Genomic DNA, 26153 nt, shown 5'->3' on the forward strand with positions numbered 1-26153 from the left:
TTTCAATAGTCTCAGGAAGAAGCTTTAGGACTGCTTCTCAGCAGATGCAGCCTGATACCATTAGTCTTCTTTGCAGCAAGGGCTCATTTGCAGCAAATGAGCTCAAATGAGCTGATTTGGTAGCTCATTTCCAAATTGGTGTCCATCAAGGACCCCCAGGTCCTTTTCTGCAATGCTGCTTTTCAGCCAGTTGGTCCCCAGCACCTACTGGTGCACCCAGGCACAGGACTTTACTCTTTCTCCTTGTTGAACTCTAGCCTGTCAAAGTCCCTCATTCACTCTGTTCTTGGTAAAATTTGAAACCAGAACTTCCTCAGTCATCACTGTCAGCATCCTAAAAAGACCTGAAAATACAGTCAGTTGCTGAAACACACCAGCAGGGTCAGCAGGCTCTGCTGGGCTAGCATCTGGTTTTTGCAAATATTTTGTCCAGGTCTGTGATCACAGAAGGAAGCAGTGGTATGAAGTGTAGAAGGCAAAAGGATGGGAGAGCACAGGTATGGCTGTCAAGGTGCCATGAGTGCAGGGACATAGGCAAGTGTACCTATGGACATTGCCCTGGCTGGGGAACCTGTGGGAGCTGGGCTGATTGAGGTCAAGAGAAACATCAACCCAGTGCTGGACATATGGAAGTCTTTTAGGTTGTTGTTCACTGTCATACAAGTATACGTAGTAGGGGAGGTATACTTGGGAAATAGACTTTCAGAGCCTTCCCCTGGGACCTCAGGAATGTACAGTTTCTTAATTTATATTTTGACTCAAGATGGAATTTTAAAGAATTTCTACAGTTATTTTTATTTCTTGTGTGTACATTCGAGAAGGCTGATAGATCTTCAGATGATGATGATATTTTTGTCTGCGTAAATCAAATATAATTACTATAATCAGCTACTTCACCTTATGAAACAGAAGACAGAAGTAGGAAATAATCCTAATTTGTTTATTTCTTTCTACTGAACTGTTCTTAAACAGCAGCTATGGGAAAAGATTACTATTTATTCTTGATTTTTCTTCAGGCTATTCCTTGACTATAAATTGTGCAACTGTACTCCCAGATGTACTGAAAAAACAAAGATTACCTCATCCAGCATTGACAGGTTTTAACTGTAAGTTTACCAGACATTATAGGCTAATTTTCCAAAGCATTCCCTCCTTTTTTTGAGGAGTCAGTCTGCTAGAGATCCATTCTGTTAAGAACTTGCCTGTTGATAAGTGTCTTCCTTAAATATTGCCTTTTTTTTTTTCTGAAAATCTCTTGCAGATGGGTAAGATACATAATTCTATTCTCTATCAAAGTGATCTTTAACTAGTCTTAAACTAAAAAATAACAATGTACCTGCCATCCCCACATCAATGGGTTAGAGAGGAGGAATGTTACATTTATTACCAACTACATGGAGAATTCTCTGGAAGTAGAATGCAATTGCTCTAATTCAATTTTGGCTGGTATACCTGAAATTCTTGCTCAGAATGAGAGATGGGATATCTTTGTGGAGCCTGAAATGATTAAAGAATGCTTGTACTCTTAATGCTACATTAACTTCCGTGGACAAATATGTCTGGTGATCGTACTATGGAGTTTTGGAAGGGCCATCAGTACCACTGAATTCTGAGTTCCTAGGTGAGATCATGCACTAGGTTGTAATTTAGTCTGAGCAAGCACACAGAGCAAACCGAGCCATATAATGAAATAGGAAAAGAAATGAGGCAAAGATGGAAACACTGGGAAAAGGGAAGATAAAACTAGAAATACTAGAGCAGAGGTGGAATTGTGTAAGACTTTCTAATATCAAATTGTACTTACCATAGGATGTTAACTGTCAAACTTTTCTTTCTACAGGACGTTTTTGGAGACTCATCTAAGAACAATTCCAAGTGATGCTTTTTCCAATCTCCCCAACATCTCTAGGATGTAAGTTCTGTTTCTGGTATTATTCTTTTAGCTCCTTTATAGAAAATCACTTCCCTTCTCCAAAATTCTATCTGTGGGCATAAAATCTTCTGAAATGAAAATATTCTTGCACCTTTGCTATCTCACCACTTGCATTTTAGAACTGCAAGTAATCATCCCACTGCTTACAACCTGAACCAGCTCTAGGAAGGCATACTAGGCATTTTTGGATAAGAGCACACCTTTATTGAAGTAGATATATTAAATAAGACTATAAATCATGTTTTAATTATTTTTGCTTATTCAGTTTGGAAGATAGGAGAAATTATTTAATTCATAACAAATTAATATTTTCTTGCCGGTCCTGGTTAAAAATTTGTTTCCAGCTCTAAGCATGATTTTTCAACTCATGTCATTGGAGACCCTCTGGCATTTCTAGACTACAGATGAACTTTCACCAAAACATTGGTATTTGTGTGATGTGAGAGGGGCCTCTATCATATAACTTCCCTTGTTGAAAAACAAATGCATGGATGCAATCTGTAAATGCACAACCAGCAGCTTCAACCGATTTGCCTCATGTCAACATCTGGATCAGGATGCTCAGGCAAGTTTTGGCTGCACCATCCCTGGAAGTGTTCAAGGCCAGGTTGGATGTGGCTTTGGGCAACATGGTCTAGGGGGAGGTGTCCCTGCCTATGGCAGGGGGTTTGGAACTAGATGATCATTAAGGTGCCTCCCAACCTAACCATTTTGTAATTCTATGATTCTATGATCTACTCCAAATTATTCTTTAAGGAGAGAATCTGAATATGGAGTTTTATAGCCATAATCTACCTAATACCATGACCTGATGCAGTAGAGTTACACTCTCCTGCTGTGCAGTGCTTTTTGGAATACCAATTTTTACTTTTCTTATTAATTTTAAAAGACATATGAAAAATAGACAGCAATTTTAATTTTAGTAGTGTCAATGCCCTTCTGGTTTTTTTTGTAGCATTACTACTACTTTAAATCACAAACTCCCACCTTCTTGACATAAACTTTGGGTTAAGAAACCAGTACTCGTATTTTAGCTACAGCTCTTGTTTGCATGTCTTGGCCTCTAATGTACCACAACTCTAATTCGTCTCTCCCAGCCCCTAATTTCCATCAGCAATGAAAATTATCCCATCATTTCTTGCTTTTTAAGCTCATCTAGAAAATGGTCTGAAGTTTCAGTAAGGTGATAGAGCCTATGTTTACTGTTCCACATATAACACTTCATTTTGCTGCATGGTTCCTAGTATATAGTTTCTACAAATAAACCCTTTTTTCCTCTATACTGAATGGAAAATTTAGTTGTCCTTTTCATGAACCTTGTTCAAACAACAATTTGAGACATATTTTCTCTTAAATGAGTACATGTACTCATGGTAGCCAGAAGCAGAGATTGTTTCCCTGTGCTGCTTTGTCACAGGAATGAAGTAAAATGCATTTCAAGGAATTGTTCAAGTGCAAAGTTAATTCCTGTCTGAAATGCGACAGTGCACTGAAAAAAAACAAAAGCTTTGTAAGGTATTTGGGTGCAAGTGAAATTTGGTCAGGCATTGGAGCAGGCTGCCCAGGGAACTGGTGGAGTCACCATCCCTCGAGGTGTTCACAAAATATGTAGATGTGGCACTTCAGGACTTGTTTTAGTTGGCACGGTGGTGTTGGGTTGACCTCTTGGATCATCAAGTCCAACCATGACTTTGTGGTCACATCCATCAGTACCTCACAGATACCAGGCCTGTAGGTCCTGGAGCAGTTTTCTCCACAGCTTCTCCACACATGGAATCATCCTCACATTGCACACTGCTCTCTGCCAGCAGCCCCATGCAGAGCACTTTTCCACACAGAGCTTTTTCTCTGGCTCTTTTTTGGAATGGGCAATGGTAATTAAAGTGTTACCTGGAAACAGACTTTCTCTGAAGCTGTGCATTTGGTGTTTAAGCTATGACTGTGTTTGCAATGGGTGTTGAAGACATTTTGAAATCCTGCAAATTAAATACAGCTGGTAGGGAGAGGAGGTGCTGAATTGTAAGATGCCTTCAAAATGGGAATTTAAGCAAGCTTTCCAAGTCCTTCCTGTTCTCATTACTATGATTTTTATTTCTTACATTCAACATACTATTAAATTCTATATTTTGTGCTCACAACGAGAGCCCAAAGGTTTTTCTGTTTTCTGGTATCTTTTCAAACACTGTTGAATATGTCTCCAAAGTGACCAATAAGAAGTAAATCTCATATTAGTATAGTTAAATTTAGTTCAGAAAATATGATATTAGCTCCAGTTTGGAGAGGACTTAAATTTCCTGAGAGCAGTTAGTGATATTAGCTTATGCTGGTTCTTAAAGCATGCATTGGTCACAAACCATTCTTTCCAACTTCTTAAAACATGTTAAATATTTTTTAATATCCATTGAAATAAATATTTATCATCTTTAAAATTTCCACAGAAAATAAAAATTTGAATCATAACTGCTTCTATTAAAAAGCCTTCCTGGGCTTTAAGATCATATTTTAATTTTCTAGTTATTAGTGTTCTTTGTAATACTGTTATTGGAAAAAATGGGAAGAATATTAAAAATTGTCTCTGCTTTGTTTAAGCAACACAAATCTATTAGAGTCAGTGTAAAATACCAATTGGAATTTTTTAAAGTTAAGCACGATTCTAGGTCCTTGCAAGTCTTCTGATTAAAAAGGAGGAAAGGCATATGATCAAGTCTCTTTGTTATTACATTTTATCTTACTTTGACATATGAAATGTATAGGACTCTTCTAGTTGCCTTAATTTTGTGCATTTAAAATAATTATCAAGTTGCTGAAAGTATGTGCAAAATATTAAAAACTGAGTCAGCAACTTTGATCAAGAGTATCAAATGGTAGTACTTAAATATTTTAAAAAGAATAAATATGAAGACAATACCAGGCATTTCGATGAATTTTAAAGATCTATAGATTAGAAAGATGACATAAAATATGATTAGAGAAGAAAATATAATACAAGAATACATCTTTCAAATGCTATTCTAGCATTAAAGAAAAATACTTGAAAACTAAGACATATTTTGAAAACTATAATCTGACCATTTAACCCAAGTAGTAGCATCAGTTACTCTGAAAATCTGCACTACTTGGTGGTATTGCAACTTCATTCACACTTCAAAGTCATTAACAGGAGTTCCAGTGTTATCATTCTCCTAGTGATGGTACAGAGACACTGCAGAGATATTTTCTCATCCTGTTCAGTAGATCACCAGCAGTACAAATGCAACTCAGTCTAACCTGCATGCAAATAAATATTTTTTCAGCTTTCTGTCTGGTTTTCCTTCTGAACCACATTACTCCATGCAGCCTTTACAGCATTCACTGTATGGGTAGATTTTCTCTTTAAGTTCATGGTTAGAGCACAAAGTGTTAGTTGCCCTTATGATCTGTTTTACTCAAGAGAAACTGCAACACTTCGTGCAGTAATTTCCCAAGAACCATATTTGTTTCTGTCTTTCATAATTCTTCAGTGTAGAGAGGTATTCCCAGTTACCTGAGGACTTGATTCCCCTTAGAGAACACCAAGGTGACCTGAAATAGAGAAAAGGGAAGAATAAAATTCTGAAATAGAGATGTTTGCCTTTGCTGCTTTCTAGCACTGTTGTGGTTGATTTGGTTTTTTTGTTTGTTCATTTTTTGGTTTTATTTGGTTTTTGTTTGCTTGTTATTTAACATTACTTTTCAATGCAGTGTGCACCTAAGGTGTCAAAAATCCTGTTAAAATCTCCTCCTTCAGCGTGTCTGGCAGTGTCATGGCAGTTGGATGAGAAAAAGAATGAGAGGAAAATGCATGATGGGCATTAGCCATGGCTTGCCAAAGTGTGAGACTTGTTTCTTTTTCTGTTTGCTGGTGTTTAGCTACATCTCCATAGATGAAACCCTTCAGAGTCTGGAAGCCCATTCCTTCAACAGTTTAACTAAAGTAACTCATATGTAAGTACTGTTATTAAATAAATGAATACAGTGATAAAATAAATCTGGGGGATTTATTGTAATAATACACATATTGAAGTTTGAATTGTCGTTCTTAACTTCTTTATAGCTAAATATTCCTTCTCTCATTTCCTTTCTCCATAACATGGAGTCAGTCTCTTCTCTGACTTGTGCTTTCTTTCCCTACATCTTTTTGGTCCCTTGCTCTTCTGTATCCTCTCAGAGGAGTATAAAAAAGTGTAGTGAAAAATGTATAGGACTATATTATGAGCTTGATAGCAAATTGACATGAACTAAAAACTATGAATTACTTCTGTCAAATTACTGAATGTAAGTGTAAAATAGTAATACAAGCACCAGAAATAAAATTAAAAGACCAAAACACAGGGCAAAATATACTAACTGGAGACATGAAGAATAATAGGTACTTGTTCTGGAAGTGTGCTAGTAAAATGAAGAGTGTTTCTCTGGTTACTAAATAGGAATATTATGGACAAAGGCTTCTGGGGAGTGTTTTTATACCTCTTTGTTCTCACCAGTCCTCATTAAATGATGCACTAGGGTAGTTACAAAAGTGGTCAGATACCTGCATCCAGGGAGTCCCGATCATTCAGCAGCACCCTGTCAAAATGAGAAAATAATGTATTGAACAAAGCTTCTCAGGATCCAGTCTGCTCCTGGTACTCTGCCATGTCTTCATGAGTGATTTATCTAAGGGAGTGGGAAGTGTGCCAGTGCTGAGAAGCTCAGATGAGCTGCAGTTTGGCATTTTTCAGAGAAGGTTTGTGTTTGCAGAGGCCCCACTGTCAATCATTACAGATTTAGAAAACTTTGTCAGAGAGGAAAGACTCCTGAGTTCAGAAAGAAGACAAGCCAGAGGCAGATACACCTTTTATGGTTGTTTCAAGAGATATAAGTTACAGATTATTTTGTGCCTTCTTTTTGTCTCTACCTTTTTTAAGGATGTCTGTGAGACAAACTTAACATGTTAACAAATTCAGCACCCATACAATGCCATAATTACTTTTTTTTTCTAGATATAATTTTGAAAGTGTCTGATTATCAGTCAATGTCTCTGCATACTTGTCTTACTAGTAGCATGACACAAAATAAAAAGCTTTTGTAATTAGGGTAGTATTTCTCAGGAAAACATTCCTTTGGAAAGAACTGCAGAAAAATCATTCAATCTTTTCCCTGTCTCTGTGTCCCTGCTTACTCTCCTCTGATTTATCCCTACTCCCTTCTCCTCCTCACTCCAAAAACTGTGCCTTACCCTCCTATACATGACATGATTTGGAGAGCAGGTGAAGGACCACTCTCCATCTCTGCTGTGAGCTGCAGTGAGCTGGAGCCAAGGGCCAGGGCAGCAGAGAGGTGATTTGATGGAAATACCTGAGAAGCAACTGAGAAGAGACTGAAGAGATTTGTGGGCAATGCTGTATACCTGCAGTGAATTTCAGAGCACTGGCGCAAGTGCTGTGCAGATAAATCTTGTTAAAACCTTCAGTTTGGAGGTAGGGAATAGACTGAAAAATCCTAAGAGTTTTCTGGTGCTAGCAGGTTGACAGGAGCATGCAGAAGAAATAACATGTTGGTTTGGCTGTAGGAGGAGAATGAAGCAGGGAAGTGTATATATAAATGACAGAAGACAAGGAAGCTATAGACAAAATAAATTTAAGAAGGCAGAAAATGGTCCCAAGGCACTACAAGGAAAAAAAAAAAAAAAAAAAGGCTGATTTAAAACATTCCAGAAATGCTGACCTGGATATTCTTACTCTTCATAGGTATCTCAACATAAAGTGACTATATTGAGACTCTATGGACAGATTTGCAGTTTCTGAATTCTAGTCTTGAACAAACTCAAGAATGTGTCAATATTGCAAGGCAGGTATGAAAGATGTGGCTGGTCAATTAAATTTAGAAGCCAAGTAAATATGTTTGTGCTTTTTTTAGAATGCTAATAAATTCATATTAACCTTTCTAGAAGTTATATGACAGAGTGATGTCTCCTTAATTCATTAGGTTAATATTTGAAGAGTTTTTATAAATAGTTTTATTTAAATCAATTTTTATCTAGAATTAATATTTACATCTTTGCCACTGAACATAAATTCATAGTTTTTTCCAGTCTTGATAAAGTACTTAATATCAAGTGACTTGCTACACATTTGTTCTTTGAGTGTTTAAGATTTTTAAGAATTTCTTTAAAAAGCAAAATTGAGTTGCTGCTTATGGACAGGTAGGTGGTGGTTTGACTGTGAACATAGTACATTTTTAATTATTTGTCTGAGTGCCATGTCAGTTAAAGTTTATAGAGCAAATTCCACTGTTGGGAGTGTGTCAGGTGCATAACAAATTTGAGAGAAACAAGAGCCTGACACTGAGAAGATTTCTTTTAAATACAGAAACAGTACTGTTCAAAGTAACTGAAATGAAGAACAGTTGGACACAGCATTGTAATAGCAGTAGTATAACAATTACACCACTTTAACACACAAGTAAAAGGTAAATCCTTGTCTCCCTGCAATGTTGGTATAATCAGAGGAAGAGCTGAACATGTTAAAGGTGGAGGAGAACTGTTCTGTCAGTGCAACAGTACACAGAGAGGCTGAAGTCTCAGTATCTGTATCTACATCCTTCCCTCAGCTCACTGCTCCCCAGCTAGCCTCAGGAAGAAGACTGGCACCATTCTTTCTATATGGTTTCTATACAAAGAAAGGATGAAAGTTTTTCCAGCAAATTTACAAGAACATTGTCCAGAGCTCATTTAAGGTAAAGAAAAAGAGGGAAGCATGCAAAAAAGGCTATCCCTTTCTGGAGCAGCAAAGAGGCCAGAAAAGGAAAAGTGTGTATATGATGGGGTAGGCATGTGTGGTTTTTTTCATAAAAGATTAAAATTTGGTAGGTGTACTAAGCCCAGAAAGGGAATTTTGGCACTGTCTGGTTACTGTAGCCAGACTGCTGACAGTAATTATTGCTGTAAAAAAGAGGAATGATAAAGACTGATGAAAATTTCCTTAAGGGCAGAGACAAACCTTCCATAAAAATGAGGAAGCCATGATGCCAGCCAATGGTCATGGTGGCTGGAAGGGCAGCAGCCCCACCAACTCAGCTACGGAAAGCACCCAGCATGGCCATAGCCATGATCAGCAGGTTCTTCAACATGTGAAGTGTAAAAAGCCACTTGCAGACCAATCTGTCACCTGTGTATAAGTATTTAAAGGCATATGTGTGGACAGAAGATGTAAGGAACAAAGTCTATGTTAAATTTTGCATCAGTAAAAACCAAAGAGATACACTACCTTCTGTGCTGCTGGACATGGCTATGCAGCAAATGATATGTCCATTTCAAGTCTCAGAATGGAGCTAATTTAAGTGACCTGGCCTGACCTGTCTTCTGGATCTTTCTGTAAAAGACACAGGAAAAATAATAAAAAATACTATTAGAGACATGAAGGAAATAATCAGAAAAATAAGACATCAAATTATAAGATAAGTACTGAAAGTTGTACTTAATGATTCTCAACATGTTCAAAGTAATAGCCATTACCACAGGCTACTTCTTTGATTTTAGGACCATGCAGACAAAAGGAGCCATTATAAAATCTCAAATTTCTCTTTCTCCCCTGCTTACACTTGCCAGTCTCCAGGACTGCATCTATCCAGATTAAAATTCATCAATGTAAACTTGCTCAGAATGTACAGGAGCCCTGAGCTCATGCTGGCTAGTAAAGAAGTTCATTGCAGGGATTAGCTCTCTGAAATTCCATTTTAACAGTGCTGATCTCCATTATGATAATTAAGTATTAGTGATCAATGTAGTAATGTTCCTCTCTTTCTTACAGTGAAATTCGAAATCTCCGAAACTTGGATTACATCGATCCAGATGCCTTTACAAACCTCCCACTTTTGAAATACCTGTAAGTATTTAGCACCTCTAACAAGATGTCACTTAGGTGTCACTGAGGACTCTTTATAGTACAGCAGTTTTGTTTCCTTTGAACTTCATTTTGAAACTGATTGTAATGTTCCTCCTTTTGCTTAATTTTGATAGTAGAAAGCCAGCTATGGTAAGGGTTGAAACTTTGACTACTTTTGCAAGAAAGGAAAACATGGTCACAAATTCATCAGTAATTTTCCCATTCTTCTTATCCATTAAATACACTGATGTTTCCTTGGGAAGGTTCCACAGCTAGCTCTCTTCTTATGATATGTGCTCACTGGCTATATTTTTGTAGGGAATGATGGGAAGGGAAACATTAGAAATATATACATCTTTCACATTTATTAGATATTTACACAGGGTTTTAAAGTGTACCTGTCAGTTAAATGTGAAACACCCATCTACAGACAACTGTTTCCATATGACCTCTATGGCAGAAAGATATCCTGAAGTATTCTTTGTATTCTCATGAAATTGCTAAAGAGAAGCTCAGAATTCCAAACCATGAAATTTTAAAATTTTAGTGTAGGAAAGAGATATGAGAAAAAATAATTTCTGGGCTTTTGAATAACATGTGGAATACTCTAGAAAAGATTCTATGTGTGTGGTGGTAGGGGTAGCTGTGAGGAGGAAAGATTTTTCCAGATTTTTCCTAGAGATCTAAAAGGAGTAAAAAGAAAATAGTAAAAAAAAAATTCTTTCAGGACAAGGACTTTTCAAATTGAGAACTATATTTTCCTAAGTAATTTCCAGCCTGCAGGAGTTAAGAAATAGGGGACATTAACTGTGTTCACATTTGAAGACAGTGTCCCTTTTTAGAGGTATTTGAACAGCTCTTAGCCTCAATGAAAGAGCAGAACTGGGGTTCAGACTAATGTCTGAAGCAGCTTTATTCTCAAGTGAATCCAGAGTTACAATTTTTTTTCTTCCAATCCACATCACAGACTACTTCCCTCTGCACAGTCTTAGCTATGTTCCCATTTTTTAGATTCTGTAATTTTAATTTTTTAAATTGTTCTTGTATCTTTATATTTTGGACAACTTTTTGTAAGTTAATTGATTGACAACAGAGAGGATGAAGTAACCATCCTGCACTGTTGAATGTTTGAAATGTATTGTTGTTGTTCAGTGTTACAGCACAGGTAATTCTGCTGCTTCTCTCTCTCAGTGGTATTTTTAACACTGGACTCAAAAGATTTCCAGACCTCACCAAAATCTATTCATCTGATGTAAACTTCTTACTGTAAGTATTTGTCCTCACAGCTTGTTAGAATACAATCACTCTCAGATCACAAGAAAACATATAGTGAAGGGGTTTTTTTACCAAATAGGTCTGACAAAAACACTTTTTCCTCCAGCTATATTTCAGTGATCCTTAGTACCAAATCTGGAAAATCCCAGGCTACCTACCACTACTTGACCTGCTGAGAGACATGGACATACAAGAGCATTTATCTTGAATTAGCCAAAGCACATGATACACAACCTCTACTACAGGCCTTTTCCTTTTTTTTTTTTTAAATTGTAATGGCTGTGCAAGGCAACCTGAATTAGTCTAAAGTCAGAACAGTGTGACACGTAGACCTAACTCTGCATACAGCTTGCTAACATGAAGTCATCCCATCAGCAGTCATCTAACACATGAGCTGATATTGTGCATTTTCTGATACTGCTCCTCAATGAGTTCCCATATTGTTGAATCATCAATTCCAGTGGCTATCTGCCTTCCTTCTTCTCTATCCTTTGCTTCTAACCAGCGTTTTCCACTCTCCTTTCTCCACTTCAGTTGTAGTAAATCCCTTCAGTTTTAATGTGTCCCTTTTCCCACAACAGATTTTTGGTCTGAAGATACATAGTATTATTAAGACTGGAGAGTGTGAGTAAAAAAGGTATTTAGGAAATGACAGATAGTGAAAAATTAATTTGGCCAAGAGTTGAGAAAAACCATTAAGTTAGATCACACGGTAAGTTATTTCACTTGTACTAGATGCAGTTCTGTAAACTGAAATGCCTCTGTCCTGAATAATATATTATCTGATATCTTATCTGAGCTTATCTGGAGAGCAGGATCTCAGCTCAGAAGTCATTTGGGACAGCTCAGTTGACACTGCAGCATTATCCACTTTGTTAATTTTCTGGTTTGGGAGACAAGGGAGCTGTGTTGATAACCACTGTTGTCAGGCAGGCCAACACACCTCAGCAGGACCATAAAACCCATCTACTTCACAAACTTATTCCCTGGATGCTGGAATATGTTTGATTCTTGTCAGGCCACATGTATCTTCTGGCCTTAGAAAAAACTAAACAAATGTTCTACATTTTTATGTATTATCAGGGCAGAAAACCATTAACAATAAAACTGTTCTAAGGTAGCTCTGTGAGCCAGATGTTTGACTGTGATGTTTTGTCTCCTTTTTCAGTGAAATTGCAGATAATCCTTTCTTGACTTCAGTGCCTGCAAATGCTTTCCATGGGCTTTGTAATGAATCTCTGACTCTGTAAGTTATTCCAGTTTAAGTTACAATGCAATTACCTTGCTTCACTCCCTTAAATATACAGTAAAATATTTAAAAATAGAACTATAAAAAGAGATCCTTGTCCCAGTCTCTAGTAGTTTGTAAGAGAGGAATACCACAGACAGCTAATATTTCTAAGCTAGTTTGCATAAATCCTCACTTTAACAGTGATTTGAATCAGCCCTGCTGCTTATTTTTAAACTGACTTGATCAAAGTTGTTTTGCTTTTGTGTGACACTAATGCCAGTGAATGGTTATACTGGAGAAAATAAAAGGGAAATGCTCAGAGTTCTCCTTTTGGAAAACTACAGCATGGTTAGAACAAGGTGTCTCACATTTTTGCAACCTAAGCAGCACATGCTGTGAAAACTAATGGGTGGTAAATGTCAAAAAAATCGTATTTGAAGGAAAATTGGTATATAAAGTTCAGTTATGCAAGTCATAGTCAATGCGAGCCACAAGAAAAGGCCAAGGGGAGTGAAGAGGACTGTAATGAGTAATGGCCTAAGCCAGGGGAAAGAACACCAGAAGGTGAAAGAATTAATTGCTCCAAGGGAGCAAAAGAGTGAATGCTAATAATTCAGGAAGGCCTTACAGTAAAATCATACCTGTTTTGCTAGGTATTAGTTCCTTTAGCCTTCTTTACTTGGTCCTTGTAGTATCATGTTTCCTTGGTTTTGTTTGAGAGAGGAAAGTCAAAGTGTTTTAGGCTAGTTTTATCTTTACAGTAAAAAGAAGTAAAGATGGCACATCTCTCACATGACATTCTTGATTCTGCTACACTCAGGAATGCTATGGGGCATTTATTTGACTTTGCACTATAACTGCTTCTTCTTCAAGAGGTTAAAATTAACCCATCCATAAGTGTGCTGTTGCCAGGAAATATGATACATAAGATGTTGAGTATGCAGGTATTGAAGCAACCCAAAATAGACTAATTTACTTTTTTATCTTGCAGTAAGCTCTACAATAATGGTTTTACAAGCATTCAAGGCCATGCATTTAATGGGACAAATCTAGATGCTATGTAAGTACCAAATCATTCTCTTCTATCAGAATAAAAAAAATATAAATACTCTGTGTTTGTTATGGGCTCTCAAATACATAGCTTATTCTAATTATTTTTAAGGAGCAAAGAGAGGATACTTAAGGGGCACTTAATGTCTTTTGCAGTGTGCTTTCATTTGGTATGTATATTTATAGCTCAGATATAAAACCATGGCAAGCAATTCCAATGTGAATTTTGTTCTGTTTTGAAGCTACAAAAAAAAAAAAAAAAAGTATTCTTTTGATCAGTGACACTTCTAAGAGAATGTGGAACATGATTAAGATGTTTTACTTAATGAGACAGTTTTTTTTAGTAAGTGTAGCGCTGATAAAGGTAGCAGCCCTTTCAAAGAAATTGTTTGTCTACAAAAAAAGGTAGTGGTGTAAGATGTTGGAAGCAATTCAGAAGAACCAGTCACTTCCACTGGACATGAAAGTTGCACATCTTAAAGCATGAAGCAACCATTTCAGCTTTCTCTTCACTTTCTTACTGTAGTTTCTGGAAAACTAATACTTAGTGAGTGAATGTCCATTTTATACCATACCCAAAATCATCTGCCTCAATCATTAACATGGAACAAACGTTAGTTCCAGAAACTCTGTTCAGTTTGGCAGAGATTACTTTGGTTCTACACAGGCTTGACTGAAGAGTCGAGCTGGCAGTCTTTTGAGTAAAGAGATTTCTTCCTCTTGAGCTTTAAAAATAACCAGAGACATATGGTAGATTTGATTATTTCCAGTACTTTAAGTTTGTCTTGAGTTCTATGAGACCATCTGTCACATGGTCTTAATGTTTCCAAACAGCTCTTTTTTCCTTAAAATCTAGCTAGACTTCTTAAATTTTGAAAAGGTTTGAGTTAAACTAAAGATAGGGCCTAGGTCTTATTTTACTCATACTAGTACAGCTACTTTGAACTTCCATATTAGAAAGGACTGATGACATACTCCTGGTACCAGTGCCCACAGAAATCAAAAGATATAAAATATGGCAAAATAAATCCAGTGCCTTGACTGAATCTAAGCTACATATGCAGTACGTGAAACCTTCCTAAGCCTTAGCCAACACATGATCTATGCTGCCTCTTCCATTTCTTGTCCTGATGAAACACAAGTTGGAGATGAGTTAGCAGGAATTTTTCTTTTTACATCTCTGAAAGTTTGCAAGTGGTATTGCTTCTGGCCTCCTTGGAATTGTCCTTACTAATATAGCAATTAAAGTGAAAATGTAGTTTTAGAAGAGTTGGAGTCCTAGACATCTGCTATATTGGACTGGAGGGAAGTAGAGAAGTGGAAAACATGTACTAAGTTCTGCAGATACTGTTTGCTTACTTTCAGAAAAAGTTCATAATTAGTATTCTTTAAGGGTGTTACAGTATTCTTTAACACCTTGAGGGTAGAGGACCTTACAGAGAGACCTGGATATACAAGGGAACTGGGCAATCACCAACACTATGAAATCTAAGAAGAGCAGGTGCCACATTCTGCATCTGGGATGAAGTAATCCTGGTTATTCATGGAAACTGGGGGATGAAAGGCTGAAGAGCAGATGTGTGGAGAGAGATCTGGGCGTTTGGGTTGATGACATTGATGAACTGAGTATGAACCAACAGTGTGTCCAGGGAGCCAAACCATGGTCTGGAGTGCATCCAGCACACCACAACTGGCAGGTACAGGGATGTGATTGTTTCACCCTGCACTTCTGGCCCCATGCTGAGTTCTGTGTGTAGTTTTGGACGCCTTGATATAAGAAGAACATCAGACTATTAGAGTGTGTCAGAGGAGGGCAACCAAGATGGTGAAAGGCCTTAAGGGCAAGACTTAGAAGGACCAGATGAGGTTACTTGGTTTGTTCAGACTGGAGAAGAAAAGGATGTGGGGTGACCTCATGGCAGTCAACAACTTCCCCAGGGGAGTGGCAGAGGGGCAGGTGCTGGTGATCAGCCACAGGACAGGAGGAAATGGAATGAAGCTGCATCAAGGGGAGTTCAGATTGGACATTATGAAAAGGTTCTTCACTGGTTGGTCACTTGAACAGACCCCCCGGAGAAGTGGTCATGGCACCAAGCCTGTCAGAATTCAAGAAGCATCTGGACTCTACTCTTAGTCGTGTGGTTTACTTTTAGGTATTGCTGCAAGGAGCAATGAGTTGGACTTGATGATCCTTATCAGTCCCTTCCAGCCTGAGATACTGTATAATTCCAAGCAAATCTTTCCAGAGCCCAGCTACGATGCACTGGTTAAGCTAATTAAACCAAACAAAAAAACAAAACCAACAAAAAAATGTAACAAAGCTAAAAACAGGATTACTTTCAGAGCTTGACCTACCAGCAGTAAAAAAGGTTACTTATACTAAATAGTTTTCTCCTAATTAAATAGGATTATTGCTGCATTTACTTGCAGCAAAGCACTACTCCAGATTACAAAGCAAACTAGGGAACCGAGCATTACTTGTAAAGCTTTTATCTGTTTGATAAACTATACTGAAATTTATAAACTAATTTTCTGAAGTAGTATAACTACCATATGCCAAAATAAGGTACAGTTTTGCTAAGTGCAAGCTCAGAGATTTGTTGTTTCTAGCAGCACTATTAAGTTAATGGAAAAGGCAATTATTTATTTCTGTATTCTGAGATTTCTAATTTGAAGGCCTGTTTATTTACCACTGTACAGAGAAGTACCTGGTTCCTCAAAGTGAAAGATCTGTCCCTCTGGATCTGATCCAAGGCCCTTTGGACCTTATGAAACTAGGAGCAAAAAGAAACTAAGAGAAAAAAAGTGAAAGATTTTAATCATAGAATCATAGAATGGTTTGGGTTGGAAGAGACATGAAAGATCTTCTATTTCCAACCCTCCTGCCATGGGCAAGGTTCACCTTCTACTAGATCAGGTTGTTCCAAGCCCCATGGAACCTGAAGGGGTTTTGAATGACCACCTCAAGGAAGAAAACAAAAAAGGAAAAAAAATCAAAACCAAGAATTCATTTTTGACAATCATTCAAAATCTCCATGTTTCATCCATAAATCAGGAGACATTTTGGGAGCCTTGAAGGTTACCTTCTACCCCACGGTGTGCCTTTCTACCACTTTTGCATTATTAAAAGGTAGAGGTAATTCTAGGAGCCCAAGACAATCAATGCAGATATAGGTGTGAAACCATTCATAAATGGTTTCTATTATCATGCTAAGCAATGGCACTACCTAATAAATCTTCTCATACAACAAGGATCTGTGTTTTATAGCAAACCACAGTATTGCTGTATATATGATTTATAAAGGCAGGGAAGTAAAGAGCCAGGAATGAAGTGTCAAAGGACACTTTTGCTAAACAGCATTCATCTGAAACTTTAATCTCTCGTTCTAACACATAATTAAGGTCCATGAACTGCATCACTCCTGCAGAGTTTGCAAAGTGGTGCTCCCACCACTGTGTTTATTTCTGTAAGTAAATTGTTGAAGAAATAAAATTTTTTAAAAAAAACATTTCCAGTGAATGGCAAAATACATTTCTAATGAGTTTTTACAGAGCTGCCTAAATTACTGAAATGGCAAGTGTGCAATCTCAAAATCTAATTGCAAAAATAAATTCCAAAAGACTGTATTTACTTTGGTATACGCTCTCAGGGATCACCCATAATGCTTGGCTTAGTTCAGAGTCAAGATAAACAATGTAGTAGAAACATAGGATAAATCCTTAGTACTGCTTATTTACCAATCTTAGTTTACTGATCTGGTTTGATAGAAGAAGAAAAGAAAAAACCACACAAAAAAACACCCACAAAAAACAAAACCCCAAAAAAACCAAAACCAAAAAACCAAACCACTTTCTTTTACTGGTACCACTGTGAAACCATCATCGTATCCTATTCCAGACTCAGAATTTACTCCTCCAGTTTTCCTGCACGCTTTGCATTCTGGTATTCATTTAGGTCTAATTGCTTTCTACCAGCTTTCCAAAATTACTCTTAATCTAGTGTCCCCACTGAGGACAGACATTCCACTTTATCTATGTGATTTTAAGATTTTCAACATTTGTTTAGGCATGTAGGTACCACTGTTGTGATTTTCTTTTCTGCAGTGTATTAAATGGCATTTAGCTATCAGTAAAAATAGGACTAAAGGTACTCCTAAAAGGAGCTATACTGGCTATATGTCAACTTAATATTTACCAAAGCCTTAATCTTTCCATTTAAAAGAGGTACCTATTAAAATCAAATTCCTTAAACAACAGAAATCACTTAGCAACAGGAAATTGTACATTCTAATGGGCCTTACTCATCTACCTGATAACTGGCAGCTCAGACTGCAGCCCCTCCTTGCTAACACATGGTTATGAAGTTCCCAAAAGTCTCTAGCTGGCTGTTTCTATTTGTAAATTTGAAGATTTTTATCATGTATGTGACCTATTATGTTTCAGGATTATTGCTCACTATGGTTTTTAAATATAGGGGAAAAATATTTCAAAATTGGACAAGCAATTGTCTAGTTGTATACCACTATCTAGTTACTAAACCAGACAGGTTTTATTAGGTCAGGCAGGTTTTTGTGTCCTTCAAAACTACAGCCTAGATGACAAAATCTTGGATTAATTCTCAGCTCTTGCTCTGGATTTAATTTTTGAATTAGATTTGCAGACAAAATCATGAGGAAATTTGCAAAGAGCAGCAAAAGATCACAACAAAAGTGACTATGTTGTAACTTACAGAATATAAAAATCAGTTCTTTTTATCAGGTGATACTAGAAAGCCATGTATTTCTAAAGAATGAAAGCTTACTTCAAACAGTACCTGATGAGGTGAAGTAAGCTCTTTTCCTCTGTAACAAACAAAGCTTTAGGCATGGGTGATGTCCAGGGAATAACATGCCAGAAGTGCTGTTCTGGCTTGGCTCCCTAAGGCTTTGTGTTGTGTAACCCAGCCAAAGTGTATTTACTTTTCATTGGCAATCAATGTAAGCTTATATCCAGTGAATGTTATGGATAATTTGCCAATGACTTCAACCAGACAGAATTAGACTCTTGATTTTTTCCACAGCAAGAAACAATTACTGTGACTTTATTATTTTTCCAGGTAAACCTCAGTTCTGCTATCTGACTTCAAAAGACTCTTCTAGTAGGAAGACAAAAGAGTCTTTCTGCACTTTTCTGAGTCAGTTCACTTATTTCCACAGACATCATCTTAAATGGTGCTTTTGTTACATACAGAACTTACAATTAGGAGAAGTTTGACCCTTGCATCTTTGCCACTAACTAGCAAAATGGGCACAGCTCACAGCAACTTCATGAATACCATCTGAGACCTGTTGTAACAACCTTTCCATGCTATTTTTTGCCTTCCTAGTGATATCACAAGCTGGGTTAAAATATTTATAACATTTACATTACCCAACATTCCCCTCTTCTTGAGGTATTACTGCCTGCATCAGTATCATCAAATTCTTTCTGTTGTTACCTTTAGTTTCTTTAGCAGGTCTACTCTGAGCATCTTCAGGGTGTCAACTGCACCCTGAAATTTCTCTTTTCAAGATATTTATGTTGAAATTCTGAGCAATGTCACCTGACTTCACTTGGACAGCATTGTTAGCTTTCTCCTCTTTCTCACTTTTGCTGATGATCTGATCATTGCAAATGTTCTCCGCTTTTATTTATGGTGTGAAACATGACCGTAAGGCAGGCTGTCTGCAATCCATGCAAAGTTTCTGTCCTTTATTTGGACAGAGGACTACGTTGCCTTCTCTTGAGAAATGCTTTAGAGTCATCATCTACAATCATCTTTTTCTTCATTCATGCATTGCAAAGACTCCTCCAGCCCTGAGCCCTTGTTGGTGAAATATCAAGCAATCCTGATGACTGCATTTGTTGGGCCTGAGTCACGCACTGTTGCAATATTTGTCTCAATGTGAGTGAGACTCTCTTCCTGCTTCTGTTGGACTTGAACAACCTATAATATTTACCTAGAATAATCTAATAGTTGGTAATAATCTAATAGGAGGTAATTACCTAACTGTACCTATAATTGAACTACCTATAATATTGCAATCTGGGGACCCTGTTTTTTCTCCTGGCCTGTACCTTTATGCTTGAATATGTGGTTTGCTACTGGGGCCAACAGATTTTCCCTTTTCCATTATACAGAAAATTGATAAAATTTATGAATGGGATAGTCACAGATGCTACAAGTCTCTTCTGCCTAGACAATGTTCTTTCCAGGGTCTCTATAGCACTGGTCATTTTGCTGTTATATTCCCTCTGACAGCTTCCTTGGCAACTTTATGTGTTCTCCCCCTCAAAACATGTTGCATTGTATTTCTGCCCCAAAATGCAGTTCAGGACCTTTACCTCCCATTTTGGTGCCTTGGTTCAAACTTCTCTCAGAGGCCCTTTCTCATCATTGTACAGAAACAAGATGCTTGGACTGTTTTGTCTCCTTATTTATGTAGTCCCTCACAGCCAAGTGAGCTGGATGCTCCTCCATCCTCTTCCAGGGACTACTGTATTTGGTAAATTATTCTTAACTCCATCACAAGATTTCAATTTTCATAGAAAATAAGTTGAAAAGCATGACTAAGTTTGATGCCTGCAAGCTGTTTCTCTTGTAAACATTGTGACAGAACTTGATTGAAGTAAGCAAGAACAACATCTAGGGTTTAACTGCTGGCTTAGAGAAAGAATTATCACACTAGTATCCATGTGTATATAAATAAACACACACACACATATATATACATATACAGGTATATATATATTGCAACCTAATCTTCAGTCTCTTCATTGCTCAGCTAATTCTGCATATTCCAGTCTGTGTGTTTAGGAAATCTAGCTGCTACTAACTGCACTTCTCCTGGTGAACCAGGAGGAACCACCTCACAGAAATTAAGGTTCCTTGTGCATTATGCGAGATACTTTTTAGCTGGACAGTTGTTCAAAAATCACATTTTTAATCTATGTCAGACATATCCAACTATTACACAGAAACTGGCACTCTATGCATAAAACCAACACTTAGTTATCCATTTCATCACATTAGGGCTCTTCACAGAATGTCATAAAATATGCTCAGTGCTGTACATCCCCTGTGACTCTGGCAGAAAAGCAGGATGCTGTTCCCACCGGTTTTTAATTTATGCTATCTCTTTGCACACCTGCAACTGTGGAAATACTCAAGCCAATTACTTCTCCCAGCTCCTTCTACAAAAACCAAATTCTATTAGGCCACTTAAGTACAAAAACCTCAGAACTGCAAAGCCTCTCTGAAGCAGACTGAATTGCCTGCAACAATAATCCATCTATTTATAACTGTCTCAGTTTCAGACTCTGCTAAGCAGGAATCCAGCTAAAAACAATGAATTCATTCTAAATCAGTCACTTTTAAATCTAAAACCACAGAGCTGAATTTAACACCAAGTGTTCCATTTGGGTTATGTTAATTTTCCTGAGTGTTCAGTAGCCTTGCACTGCCTGTCTTTACACACCTTTAACTCAGCTCCACAAATTCCCTACTTCTTGAATCCACATTTTCTTATATGTCAGCTCCCAGAGTGATGGGAGTTGATCTTGATCCTTGATTACATCAATCATGTAATAATTGATAAGTTTGAAGCATTCCATTTTCCAGGAATGTTTATTTGCACTTTTCTCAAGATTTTAGATTTTTTTTTAACATAAGTTTTATATTATCTTTTCCTTCAGATTGATCCTCTTTTTCATTTCCTCTCTTGTTCTGATAATGAAACTTCATTCCTAACTGTTGATTTGTATATGGTGGTCCCCACTTGGCTATGGAAATTTTAAAGCATTTAAAACTTACAATCAAGCTCAAAACAAGGAGGGAATAATTTTTGTGTTTGTTCAGTATGTGTTCCTGTAAGTATCACCTCATTCTGGTGAGATGAAAACAATCTATTTCACCTCATCCTCACAGATAATCACCTGAAGATAGAGTGTGTATGTATATGTCTTTATATGTACTACGGAGAGAAAAAAATAATTTGGAGCAAAGATAATTTATTTGCTTATTTATTATATGCTGAAGAATTTTACTTATTTTCAAAGTTGCAAACCTGTATTTATTCCTTGGGTACCCAGAAGATAAAGTAACTGATGGTATAATCAGTGAATTATATTGCTGGAATAGAACTGTACTTATGCATACTGCTTTTGTAAATCTGTGTAGGTAACTAAGCTGTTGGGCATCTTCTCTAACCTACGGATAACTATTTCCAAATCAGTTTATTGTGTTTGTTTCTGCAGCTATCTGCACAAGAACAAATACCTGGAAGTTATCAATGATGATGCATTTATGGGAGTGCACAGTGGACCAACTCTACTGTGAGTAGGAGAAAATGAAGTAGAGAAAGCTTTAAAAATAAATACTAGTTTAGGTTGCACTTTCTTTCCCACTGTTATTAGCAGCAGAGCAACAGGGATGGGACAAACTAAACAAACTAAACTTTAGACAAACAAAAGATTCTACTAGCACACATGTAGAGGAAACTGAAATTGAGATGAAAAAAATAATTTTAGATAGAATAATGTTATTACTGGTCCTGTCCTCTTATGTAATTTGGCTTCCAGTCTGATTTTAGAGTCCTCCAAAGAACTCTTAACTGAAATTAGGAATCACAATACAAAATAGAAAAAAAGAAGTCTAAGAACTTTAAAAAGAATTGTATTCCCTGATTCAAGCAGTCTCATATGTAATGCAGTGCATAGGACTGATAACAGGAGGGAGGGGGGGAAGAAGGGGGGAAGAAATGAAGAGCTGAAAGTGGGATTCCCTCCTCCACTGCAAAGCAGATGGTGCTGGCAGTGTTCAGTCTGTGAAAGAATCAGTTTTACTTTCTGCTCTTCAGGAAAGCAGCATATTTATATCAGAATAACTGTGTAATGTTCACATAAGGAATCCTGGTACCTAACTATAATAACAAAAGGCTTCAGAAAACATTTTTCTGCCAGATTCTTTCCAAATCCATAAAATTGGGCTAGCTACCAGGGACACTGCAATCTATAGTACAAACTGTATTGGTCATAAACACTTTATGCTAAGTAGAGTTGTCCCAATGCTGTGTAAAGCTGCCACAGACCTTTTAGGGCAAGGTCATCATCAAATCTCTGGTTCTCTCTGTCCCCTACATCTCAGATGGGCTGCAAGACCTGTGTGTGAATGGTAGCCTGTCTTCTGCTTCAGTCATCTAAATTACTTTGTCTTGTGTGGTGAGGTGGAAGATCTGGCTGAGGGCCCATCTTTCAGGGCCACATCATTCCTCCACATCACTCCCTAACACAAGGTCCACTGGAGTTATTATCAGAGCCCTTGGGAACAGGGTCCAATATCAGCTCTGGGCAGGATCAGGTTTTCCTTTCACTGGTTTGAGGGGAGAGGGAAGCACAGACCATTTCCAGAGTCATACTTCTGATGCAGGTATCCCAAGTAATTGGACATTGGAGGGGCAAGAATCAGTCATTCCAACAGCAAATCATGACAAACTACTCCTGTCACACTGGGGTGACACTTTGTTTGTTTTCTAAAGTCATCCTCACTTTCCCAGTGGCACCTGATATACCACCAGCCACCCTGGATCAGCTCAGAAAAACAGGGAAGGGAAGCACCAATGCAGTTATCTTTACCAGGACATGCAGGGCAGCTCTTCCCACTTTCATTCAGTGCTTCCATTCCCCTACCCTCTACAAAAAGCTGCTGGGGGACAACTAAAGTCAGTAGGGATAAACTTATGTCATAAGCTTCTCACCTAGAACCTGGCACCTCTGGCTGCCAGTTGGTGGGCCAGAACTTCTTTCTAGAGGGTCTGCAAAGGAATGAAACAAGTCCAGGCCTCTTCATTTGAAATTGCAAAGTCCTTGGGATGGAGGTGTGTACAAGGAGAATAGGTAAAAGAAGTAACACACTGCATTGTGTCCCTCAGGATGCTGTCCTGGAATAACATGCCTTTTCTTTTCACTGAATCACCCAAGGGTTAAGCCTCACTTGTGCCATGAGTGGCCACATCCTGAGACATATTATTTCCATTATGATACTACTTCGCCACAATAAATGTGGCCTCAAGGAAGGTGCAGTCTCCTGTTATGTTTGGGGTCTCAGATGGCTCTGATCTTCTCTGAGGCTACAAGGTGGTATGATGGGTTTAAAAGCTCCTTCCTAGGGATGGCAGAAGACAAAACACTCAGGATCTTAAGTCTAAGGGAGGTGAGAGTTTGCAGGAGCCCTGAATTTGACTCTTAAAGTTATTGTAGGTATTTAAATCCCCAGTGCTCTCAGATTAATTCATACTGGGATGTTTTGATTCTCTTGTCCTAAGAATATTAGGAGGGTGCTGTGATTTATCCCTGGCCTGCAGCTCAGTTCCACACAGCCACTTGCTCACCCCCCTCACCCAGTGATGACATGATACAGTTTGATATCCCTGGGGTCAGTTGGGGTCAGCTGTCTCAGCTGTGCCCCCTCCCAACTCCTTGTACACCCTCAGCCTACTCGCTGTCAGGGCAGGGGGTGAGAAGCAGAAAAGGCCTTGACTCTAGGTAACAGCAGTAATGAAAGCTCCTCTCTGTTATCAAACCTGTTTTCAGCACAACTCCAAAACATAGCCCCATCCGAGCTATTATGAAGAAAATTAACTCCATGCCAGCCAAAACCAGTACAGAATGGTGAAACACATTATTGCTTTTTAATTCAGTTTTACTAGCAGCTTTAGGGACTTCTGTTACCCACGAATAGCCAGGAATTATTTTGCATGTATGACATAGGAAAGGTTTGTTATAAAGCAGGTATCTTCCAGCAATGATTTAGAGCACAATCTTTCCACCTGAACAGATCTCTTAGTTGATCTTCCAGAACTGGAACAATTGTAACAGGAACAAAATAGTTTCTGAAACTCCCATATATGCACTGCCTTAAGAAGTCAAAATGAATGAAAATTGAGTGGAACTCTACTATTAATTGTTGTGTCATGTCAAAGGCCATTACCACTTCCCACAAGAGACATAAAAGTGCTCATAATTGGTGCATTATTACACAACACCCACTGTAACATCAAGACTAGCACTGAGTTAATTGTAGAGATTAGAGATTTTTTTAACTAGCATAAGACTGAGAAGTCTGACCAATACAGCCCTTGTCTAAACAACTTGTCTTATTTTAATAAATATTTTGTTAAGTCATTTTTGGTTCAGACATCTAGCTATTATTAGCTGCCATGGGAATTTGTCTAGAGCACAAGTTCAACAGAGTACAAAAAAATACAATTAGGGTCATTATTCAATTAGCTTTTGCAAAACACACAGTCCAAATTAGAAATGTTACAAACTGTCACACAAGATATATGTGAGTAATTACCTTTAGAAAGTTGAAGTGCTCTTTAAAACATCGCTTCCCAGTCTAGGAATGGGTTCTGTTCCTGCCACTGGTACACAGAAATCTTCAGGCAACAGGAGAACTCTGCATTTTGCTAATCAAACAATACAAATTCATAGAATTAAACACTCTTTCAGTAGGTAGAAATTAATATCTGCAGGATAAGCCAATTTATTATGTATACTTATACTCTAATTTTAAGCTAGTGTAGTACTGCAGTATTCAGAAATCTGTATATGTTTAGATAAAAATTCCCAACTGTCCTATGATGCATTCAATCGCACTTTCTTCATCTGTCTTTTAAATTCTCATTATTACTTAATTGCATGCTTCCAGCTCTGAAAAAGATTATTGAAAACATAATTTGTTATATCCGTCCCTTATATCTAGTTCTGAACTTCTGACTTGATGAAAACAACATGAAATAAGCATAAAAACAATATCCCAGAAGGAAAAATAAAATCTGAGTAGCTATATATCTGTCTAACACATCATATACAGTCTGCTCAGAAAAAATCTCTTAAAACATAAGCTATGTTTGATTCCTACATTCATCTGAAGCTTTTGGGTGTCTCCCCAACATTCAGTGTAATATGTAAATCTCAGGTAAGGTAAGCAACAGCTTAGAAATATCACACAAGATTCATTAAAAAGTATATGAAGAAAAAAATCAAACCAGCTAGTGAGTCACAGTGTTAAAACTGGTTAAGTGCACCTTGGTTGCTGTTTTCTGCTCCTGACTCCAGAGGTCTGTGCTACTGCAGGCAAACCACTCCTAGCACCTGGGTGAGCTCCTTACCACAGCTACTTAAATGCTAGACTGGTCTGGATCTAGGCTTAAAGTGAAATTTTCTAGCACTTCATGAGAAGGTAATATACATACAATGTCTCCCACAAGGTGTGTGGCTGCCTGATTTCCATCCCAGCCCCATCATAGGCATTTCTCAGATCTTTTGGAAGTCCCAGGAGACTTAGAGCAGATCTCAATCACTGCCAAACACTGACAGGGGTTTGTAAGGCAGGACTTATTTTCACAAAAGCCCTCAACATGCTGATTTGCCCCAGGCTTATCAGATTAAGTTGGTGGCTCATTTGTTGTCTTCCTGGAGGGGGCTAAGTTGCAGGTTACACACCTGTTTTACCAATTCAACTACTTCCTCCCTGAGCGGCTTCAGAACTTTTTGGTGAAAACCATCCAATCCTTGTAATTCCTTATCACTCATTTTGCCAATTTCCTGGCTAGCCTCTTTTATCGACACTTCAGTGTTGCAAGATGAACCTCTTTTAGGGCACGGCGCTTCAAGGTCCAACCAGGTGTTCCAGAAGAGACTCACGAGTAGTGCTCTAAGCCTATAGCCCTCAGGATTGGTCAGCCTGGCTCAGTGCTAC

General features: G+C 37.8%; 1 protein-coding gene across 3 annotated transcripts in view; it reads left to right on the plus strand.

Moving 5' to 3' along the window:
* TSHR (thyroid stimulating hormone receptor) overlaps window positions 1-26153 on the plus strand; it is a 44217-nt gene that overhangs the window by 12593 nt on the left and 5471 nt on the right. Inside the window, exons 2-8 of one of the 3 annotated variants that reach the window (XM_008505170.2) lie at window positions 1841-1912; window positions 5822-5896; window positions 9742-9816; window positions 11008-11082; window positions 12260-12337; window positions 13314-13382; window positions 21647-21724. In XM_008505170.2, coding sequence (XP_008503392.1) covers window positions 1841-1912; window positions 5822-5896; window positions 9742-9816; window positions 11008-11082; window positions 12260-12337; window positions 13314-13382; window positions 21647-21724 — 522 coding nt within the window. The remainder of the gene's footprint in view (window positions 1-1840; window positions 1913-5821; window positions 5897-9741; window positions 9817-11007; window positions 11083-12259; window positions 12338-13313; window positions 13383-21646; window positions 21725-26153) is intronic. The other 2 variants (XM_008505171.2, XM_008505172.2) reach the window with 2 other exon arrangements.

Source organism: Calypte anna, chromosome 5A (assembly GCF_003957555.1).
Source record: "Calypte anna isolate BGI_N300 chromosome 5A, bCalAnn1_v1.p, whole genome shotgun sequence".
Lineage (NCBI taxonomy): Eukaryota > Metazoa > Chordata > Aves > Apodiformes > Trochilidae > Calypte > Calypte anna.